At 34.3% G+C, this 9,479-nt stretch overlaps 1 protein-coding gene and 1 long non-coding RNA gene across 2 annotated transcripts; both read right to left on the bottom strand.

Annotated features, from left to right (window-relative positions):
• Window positions 1-25: 25 nt before the first annotated feature.
• Window positions 26-643, bottom strand: LOC113699519 (uncharacterized). The gene has a single exon (XM_027219886.2). The coding sequence runs from the start codon at window positions 641-643 to the stop codon at window positions 26-28; it is 618 nt and encodes a 205-aa protein (XP_027075687.2).
• A 3,583-nt stretch (window positions 644-4,226) lies between these two features.
• On the bottom strand, window positions 4,227-6,573 carry LOC140011415 (uncharacterized). Its single transcript, XR_011818568.1, has 3 exons — window positions 6,402-6,573; window positions 6,141-6,316; window positions 4,227-5,072 (listed from the first exon to the last, which is right to left on the bottom strand). It is a non-coding gene; the product is annotated as an uncharacterized lncRNA (long non-coding RNA).
• Window positions 6,574-9,479: the final 2,906 nt, after the last annotated feature.

The following is a 9,479-nucleotide window of genomic DNA, read 5'->3' as shown; positions in this document are numbered from 1 at the left end:
AATATTTGGGAGGATAATAAAAATATCAATAGTAACTTGAAAAGAAACTGTAAAATCCAAACCCAGCAATGCCCACACAGATTGCCACGGTCACTAGCCATGTCATGCCTTTTTCTCCATTGTTTTCGCCTTCCTCCTTAGGCATATTTCCCTCCCAATTGGTTGCAGCAGAACTAAGCTCTCTTTTTTCTTGGTGCTTATTCAGTTTAGGCAACTGGAGTTCCATCATTCTCACCCATTGCTTATAAGCAAATAAATGCATTGATTGTTGCAGCAACAGGTTAGAAAGATCATCCCTCTCCCTGGACAAAACAGCAGCTTTCCTCTCTGCCTCTCTTGCTCGTGTTTGAGATAATCTCAAGGCCTTAAGAAGCTCCAATTTTTCAGTCTCAGAAGTTTTGTCGTAAGCCATTTCCACCCCAACATCCTCATCTTTCTGCCCGGCAATCATGCTGTAAACGTTATTCATCGGTGACACAATCGTCTTATCATGACCAGCAAAAATCTTCACTGGTGGTGGTAAATCACAGTTCTGCATGAGATCAAATCCGGGTTTCTGAGAAAACAATAGACCAGCAACCATTTCTTGATGATCACCTCGTCCATACGAGCCTCCTCTAGGATTTTCTTTCTTATTAGCCATTTACCAGCAGTGTTCTTTCTTGGCCGGCAGCCCTATCTCAAACCCTGCAAGGATTCTTGTTATCAACTCAAAATCTGTTTTGGTTGGTGGGCTTTGGGTGGTTTTTCAATTACAGATAGCAGAGCAGGTGAATGATCTTATCAGCAGATGAGGGAGAATGATGGATTGGAGAGTAAACAATGGTGCAAGAAATCGAATGAGGTTTCATGGGACTAATGGGACCCAGAAAAGGTGTAGATAAGAGCTGGTGGGCAATCTTTTGATATATTTCTGAAGTTTTTGTTTTCTGAAAAAGGAAGTTCTTTTCTTGCGGGCAGAAGCAAAGTAGTAACTCGTTGCCTAAAAGTCACAGTCAATGGATTCCATGACTTATCCATGCGTAAAAGTCACAAGTTGTGTAGTTTAATAGTTACCGACAGGTCTCGTGATTAATTTTTATGGGCTATTTTATTTTGTATTGGCAAAGCTCTACATAATCTTAGGGGATTAATCTAATAGAAATAATGGAATACCCTAAGTGAAAAAAAAAAAAAGGGATTCCATGAAATGGCAAAACTTGCCTCTTCAGGTAAAAATGAATTTTGCATATTACTAAAAGTTCTTGACCTTAAACAAATGATCTTGACACTTAAAATAGAATTATATGTGGAGGGCCAGGGTCACTTATAGAGTTTAAATTAGATTCTTTTTTTTAATACAAAAATACGTGTTTGGATAGTAGAATATTTTGAAAAAAGAAAACTGATAGAATGATGGTTGAAAGATATATGGATGATATAAGCAAATGAATTTATACAAATAATTCGCTGTATAAATGCTTTTCACTTACTAATCGTAATCTAGATTACTCCTTGATACCATCCACTTTAATTGCGTTTAAAACATGCCATATACTCTACCTTGCCATCCACGATGCCTTTGCCCTGCTTTAACACCTGAGACATTAAGCAAGAACCAAGGACCATTATGCATATTTCCCGGAAGCACTTTTTGATTTTAACCCTTACTCTTATCCTAATAGCAAGAGACATCGAAATTAACAAATTTGCTCGGTAGAATCAATTAATTAATTCTTAAAGTATATTTTATTAATGGTGGCTGCAGTTTGATCCCTGATTTCTCTGGTACTTTTTAATGTTTACAAGTCCATCAGAGGTTTGTGAAGCAAAATAGATTGATGCATATGGCAATCAAGGAAAAGATTAGCTATGCCTAAGGTATTTTGGAGATGAACAAAGGATTAGATTCTTAGGTATCATGATCCAATAGGAAAATCATCCTGTCCTATTGCTAACGCATGGGATAACTCCCGATTGGACTTCAAGTTGCTAGAGACAAGGGTTTCAAGAAGTTGATTTTTTCTTTTGTCTTTTTGAAAGAAGAAGTTGACTTTTTCTTTTGTCTTTTTGAAAGAAGAAGTTGATTGTTAAAATTTAATAAAATATGTAGCTGAAGAAAAGTAAATAAGACTGGATTTTGCACCATATAATAATTAAGCAAATAGATATCACTGTTGTATGCATAGTTATTAAACTCGACCACGTAAGGAACTTGGCAAAAGGATCGAATCAATGAATCATTGGTTCAATTGGTGAACCACTAAAACAATATTTATAAATACAAATAATAATTTTAGTATACATAATATGTATAATAAAATATTTTTAGATACTAATTATAGTACTTAAAAGGATATATTATGAACATATAAACATTAATAGAAGATCTCATTATATTTTATCGTACTTATACACAAATAAATTATGTAGTCAAATATGAAGCAAAATTACTTCACTTATCTTCAAGGAAATAACATCATTTTTTATTATTTTGCTTTTGGTTAAAAACAAAATAATTTTCTAACTAGTCCAATAGTATTATATAATGATAACATTTTTAGTTTGGAAGCTAAAAGGATTAATTGTACAATAAAAAAAGTGAACAAATTTATTTAAGGGAATATTTAGTTATCAAATAAAAACTAAGAAAGTCTTACACACATAGAAAAGGAGATCCAATGTCCAAAAATCTTTTCAAAACCACATATACAATTTGGTTAAAAAAAAGATCCAAAATTGTAAAAAAAAAGAAAAGAAAAAAAAGAAGAAAAATCAACTAGAAACCAAGTAGGTTTCAGTTGAATCCACGGATCAAACTATTTTGACTGGATCAATTCTTTATCTAGTCAAACCAGGAATCCGCTCAAGTTTAATGATCGGTTTATTAGGTTGAACGGTTCGATTTTTGGATCGAACCTGATTTTATAACCATGTTTGTGTGGTGTAATGTACACGAAGTTTTACTTCACCTATATATATATATATATATTTTTTTTTGTTTTGCGCTGCTGAATACAAAATTCTCACCATTTTGCAGTCATCCTATGAAGGAGCCCAGAAATATGCTATTGGAATTTATACTAGTGGCATCTTTTAGAGCCACCAAGGCCTACTTGATGATACGAGTACAACCGGTTTTCCCAGAAAGGAACTACTCGGCTTTTCTCTTGCACGCATCAATGCCTCGAAAGGTTCTTCTTAGAAGACAGGAATTCTCGCCTTCTTTTTGCATTTGTTTTCTCTTTTTCCCCATACTTTGATTTGATCTGTTGTGGTTGTTATTGGATTCACCTTCCAAATTTAGCAAGCGGTCTTTTACTAGTTTCTAGCAATACAGCTTTTGCACCAAACTGACAAGAGTTTAACTCTACATTAAAAGACTTTCAAATAAAACAAATGTGAGTCTTGTAGTAAACGAAAGACTATGCTCTTATCATTCAGATGAATCATCATCTAGTCAGTAAGATCATAGGCAAGAAATTAATTAGCATATGTTTTGATAATAATAATAATAATAATAAAAGTCACTAAACAAGCTACCAAAGTTAAAACTCACCTTGAAACTAAATAATTTTGTTGTCATCTTCCTGACAGAAAGCAACCAAACAATCCAGTCTAACACAAAATTTCTTATTTATGTTTTAATTTTCATTTCTTTTCTGAATGCATTTCTTTTCCCATGTCCCAATTTCTTTCACCGGATTGAGTAGGAATAACAGACACCAAGCTTTCTACATAATCCATTAAGAAGAAGTGCTTTTGAAAGTCATCTTTCGTGACCTTAATCTGCAAACTTTCTTCAGCTTGTTGAGTTTCTGGATCATATAGGATAATATGACCTTTCTTAACAGCTAAAAGCTTTCCATGTGCTGTAATAAATCTAGTTCCCCTGCGAGGAATGGTATCAAAATCCCGGGATATGAGAACCTGTATTAACCACCAACCTTTGGGCTGGTGGCCACCACCAAAGCATTTAAGCTTGGTGGGGTGGGAGGCAAGTTTTTGCTACAATTAAATGTGACCTTCTTTTAAAAATCCAGGAAGGTACTTAGTGCACTCGTCTGATTTGATGGTGGTTCAGTCCCCTCCGAGTTACCTTTGGATCTCTTCAGGTCCTCCCCTCTCCCATAGTATAGGAAGCTATCGTATCGACAAAAAAAAAAAAAAAAAAGAGAACGTGTATTGCTTGGTCTAGGAATTATGTACACCATATTCCTTCATCATCCAGATTTCACATTCATCGCCTGATGAAAAATCAAATATAGAAAGCCACCCTTCGAATATCCAAAAATCACTTGTACCTGCAAATAGAATAGAGACATCAAAAGGAAGAAAGAATTCTTCAAAATGTTGTAAACGTGGGTCAAACATGTCCAGCATCATTCTTGATTTGTTCGAGTTGTAACTTGTAACCAGTCCAGTGGAGACAGCCTTTATGTTCTATAGCCATCCTGTCATCCCATTTCCATGCACAATCGATCAAGTTGATCAGTTTCCAAGAATTGCTTCTCAAACTATACATCTCATATTTGAGGCTTTGCATCTCATAGAAAACTTTCACAACTTTATAGTCATCAGCCAATTCCTCAATAAGAAGCCTACGACCAGACAGAAAAATAAATATTGACTGCTTTGATAATAGCTCTGTGGAACAGTCCAGAATTGGTGCAAAGCTGGATTCCATAGATATAAATTAGAATGTCGATAATGACCCGGAAAATAACAAGATGTTGTAACGCAAAACACCCCGTTAATGGAGCCTGACATGTTTATATCAGTTCCCAGAAACAATGGTGGATCACTATTTGAGAATGCTTTCCCCAGAATCTCCTATTTGCTTCTTCTACTCCTGATGTTTTGTTTCTGTGCCGCAATAACAGCCCGAGCGACGGTTGGCCTCTGATGTTGTCAGGCTTTGCCAGAACTTACAGAGGCAACGAAATCGAACCAGCGATTTCACGCGGAGTCTATGCAAGATTTCCATCATGATTTCGTTGGCGAGAATGGGATTCAGGTGTTTGAATTCTCTCCCGTCTCCATCTTATGCAGCTGAAGCTCTGGCAAATATTACTTGAAGCTGCTTATTGGGGCTGCAACTTGCAAGAAAGTATTTGTTGGAGGGCCAAAAGTTTAGGGACAACACCAAAGCAAAAACAATGCCAATATTGAGCAAATAGCCATGTTACCACCTTTTGTGTATAGATAAAGTATGTTATTGTAGGGCTAGTAATTTTTGTATTCCTGATTCGATTAGAATGCTGAAGTAGAAGGGGAAAAGGAAAGAAAGGAATTTTTGTGTTGTTGGTAGAATTTCTTTCTTAATTTTTGATATAGAATGAAGATTACTTTTCTCCTAACGGAATCTTGTGTATGTTGAACATAGAACTGGAAAGAGAGAGAAGAAAAAGAAACTCAATTGTAAGGGTGAGGCTCTGCCTCAAGTGCAAGCGTGCTTTCCTTCAAATATTGCTTGGCGTTCATATCCTGACTTTATGCATTTTTCATGCAAAGGCGTCTACCTCATTCTGTCTTCTTGTTCACGCCTTTTGATGGTAGAACTAGTTACAACTCCCAACTCATTAGAGCCTTAAGAGGTTGTCTAATCTAATGGCTTGGGCACTCATCACTAGAGGCTGAATTTATTTGAAACTAGTTTTGTACCCGTTCGTTGAACGGGAACCATCGAAAAATAATAAACTATTTAGTTAATTTTATAAAAATGTCGATATAAAATACAAATTTAATGTATAATCTATTATAACTTGTCTTAAGTATATTACTATGTGCGCATTGTAATATAAAATATTCTTATAATATAAATTTGAACATCTAATTCAGTGAATAATAATTCAAAAATGGAAAAATATAGCATTCAACAATACCATAGCATTCAAAAACTTGAAAATAAATAAAAAGTGCAGTAAATAGTATCAAATAATATTCTACTCTTCGGAAACTTGTTTTTATTTTTCTTTTGTTTGAACATTCTTCTTGATTTGTCCGTGTAAATCAGCATTTATTGATTTTCCATTATCACTACATGATAGCAAAGCAAGATAACTAAGTATAAAAAAATAAATGATTATCGCATTCGAGATTGTGTATAACAATACGTAAAGATTATAATTTAAGAAAGTAAAATAGTATATTAAATTTACCTTCTCATGCAAATCTTGTTATGAGGATTCCCTTCCTCTGTGGTTTTTATTGAACCCTCTGATGAATGATTCATATGAAGTGTATTGAAATGTTGTTGATTAGAATCATCTGTTATACTAATTGGGATCTGGGAAGAAGATGCTTCAGGTTGGTATTGGTTGTCGGTTCCACTAATCTGATAATGATTTATCAAAATTAAAGGCAAAAATATTATGTGAGATATAATATGTGAAATATAAGAGAAATTTATTGCACGTTACCTGTGAAAGCATGAAATGCGTTTCCTCCCGAAATCACAGTGGAACCATCTAGTCACTATAAATCTATTACTACCTTGTTCCAGATTGTAATTGTTCAACTTGATTTGGAACACAAAAGGTTTTCACGTGATCTTATTTATTATTGATGACACGATTTCATTGCTAAATCCTTCCTGAAAATGAAATGCATAATAGATTTTTTTTGTTAGAATATTCAACGGCTAAGATAAGTGTCGGATTGTCTACTATTATTAAAAATATTTTAAACATTAGATATAAGTTTATCTTGTTAAATTCTTCACGAACAAAAGAAAGTTTCTATTCTATTATTCTTTCAGCCTCTTGATCAAATATAACAAACCAAGCACTACCGGTTATATCACTTACCAAGACTTTTAACATATACCTGTATAAATACACATATTCTAAAAGTTATGTTTATGTAGATATTGTAGCAATTAAAATGATAAAAAAGTTAACACCTACGACATACCTTAATTTAGGATACTCCACATTTTGATTGCAAGCATTGCACACAAAATTAGATCCTTCTAATGTTACTTTTCTCTGACATTTTGGACATGCTTTGTAGTGCAGTTGACTATTGAAATCATCTTTCAGAATTGTCACTTTGGAAGTGTAAACCAATTCCTAGAGAAATGACCAATTTAAGCAGTCAATTTAAATAATTAATATTTTTAATTGTGAAAACTAATGTGCTATAATTGTAACTTGTAACTTTAATTGTACCTCTGTTTGAACACTGGCCATTATCTGATATATCTCTGATAATAATTTTCGATTCTTGAACATTAGTTGTTGTATAGCTTCTCGCATTTTTGAGGATGTAAAACCTCAATAGTTTGAGGAGCAGTGCTATGAATGCTAATAACAATCTTATTTTAATTACTTATATGCAATATATATGAAAATATTAAACAAACATTTAATAAAGATATATAGCTTTACCAATTCAAATAATCTGCAACTTCAGAAATATTTAGATTCATATATACTCGTGTGGCAGTTGTTGATGACAGATAGTATGAACCTGAGTAACAATTTATTGTGAGATCCATTAAGAATGCTACTGAAAAGAAATAACAATATGTTTATTAAGAGAAATTCACTGATGTTTATGTCATCACCTCTGAATTGTTTAACTGTCAGTGAAGAGATCACCAACACTAATGGTTGATCAGACACAAAAATAGTCTCATCATCGAACTAATTCGATGTTGTTCCCCATAACGTGACATTAATGCTTTCACCACATCAATATAAAGCACTCAAAATTAATACTTGAATAGAAATTACTCAAAACTAATTGTTCAAATAAGAATATGAGCTGATCTTCATATTATAACTAATTTATTTAGCAAACTAAATTAAAAAAAATGAAGCAAGTACCTTTTATTAGTAATTGCAATATCTCGTTTTTTTTTACAGTTCCATTACTTTTCAAACTTCATAAATTGGTCCCACTTTAGAAAGTCTTCCAAACACATCTATATTACACACAAATGAATAAGTATAACACATATAGTTATCTAGGAATCACTACTTTCAAATAAATAAAATTAAAAGTAGTATTTATAAAAGTAGTATTTACCCTATTAACTTATTACATCATACCTGATAAGAATGTAAAAACTTGACATCGTGAAGAGAGGTCATTGAAATCGATGAATTCAAATTTGTGAAAATTTATTGGATTCAATTAACTTTTTCTTTTCCATAAATTTCGTGCTATGCACTATGTTTTGATAACGCACTTAATAATAAAATTTATTAAGAATCCTATTAGGAAACTACTTGCCGTCTCGTTAAACCACGTAGGTAAGAGAAAACATGAAGGGATAAGAATGAGAATACGACTTTATTATATAAAATTTATTAAGAATCCTATTAGGAAACTATTTGCCGTATCGTTAAGCCACGTAGGAAAGAGAAAACATAAAAGGATAAGAATGAGGATACGACTTTATTATATATATATATGATTGAAAATTTGAAATTAAAGGCCGGTCTTAATTAGCGAACAAAGGTGAAGGACGTAATTAGCTTCGCGCTAAACTCTTAACATAATCACTCCTAGTCCTACCATCTCCTTCTTTTGTTTCTTGTTTGAATGAACATACAATTTTCGAGCTGGAACAGAGCAGACACCAGGCTTTCTGCATATATATTCAACTTGGAAGAAGAAATCAGGAGGTGAAGGTACATCAAGAGCATGGTTTGCAAAGGTACATCGAGTCGTAACCGAAATGGAGAGAGCTGGTACGATACCGATCTCCGAATCGCGAGTATTACCATATCGGTGACGACTCGCTCTGACTAGGCTGATATTGACCGATTTGAATCTGTGATGCATGATATTGGCCGATATATTCGAAATAACTCGGAATCGACTCGAATATTTTTTTAAATTGTGCATTTTTTTTGGTATTTTCTAATTTTAGTAATTTGTTCAAAATTTTTGGAAACTTTCATGTGTTATAATGTGCATATCATCTAATATTCAACCGATATGCCGTGACGGATGTGGAACAACTGAAACTGCGACGTGACCGGGACCCGCGATGGCAAATCATGATCAAGAGAGGATTTTCCAACTCTTTGATCAGTCTCTGGATCCTATAGAACTAAATAACCATCCTTCCGGGCAAAAAGCGGCCCATGTACTGTGATTAGAGCTGTTAATCGAACCGGGTAGCTCGCGAGCCGAGCTCGACCCGGCTCGATAAGAGCTCGACTCGGCTCGTTTACAGAGAGAAACGAGCCGAGCTCGAGCTCTACTCAATACTCGTTTATTAAACGAGCCGAGCTATGCTCGGCTCGTTGAAGCTCGTGAGGCTCGAAGAGTAGGGGTATTGTCGTCATTTCATCATATATGTGGTACTAAACCTAAGTCATCTCCCGTCTGTACTCTGTAGCCCTAATTTTTCTTTCCTCTTTTACTAACCTTTTCCCGCATAGCAGCCATGTGCCGTCACCCTCCATTCTCAGTCACACGCCGCACGCTGCACGGACCCTCCATTCTCACCGCCAGGCGCCATCCCTAACCTCCCCTGTTTC

This window comes from Coffea arabica, chromosome 7e, assembly GCF_036785885.1.
Source record: "Coffea arabica cultivar ET-39 chromosome 7e, Coffea Arabica ET-39 HiFi, whole genome shotgun sequence".
Lineage (NCBI taxonomy): Eukaryota > Viridiplantae > Streptophyta > Magnoliopsida > Gentianales > Rubiaceae > Coffea > Coffea arabica.
This window is presented reverse-complemented; position numbering and strand designations above follow the sequence as displayed.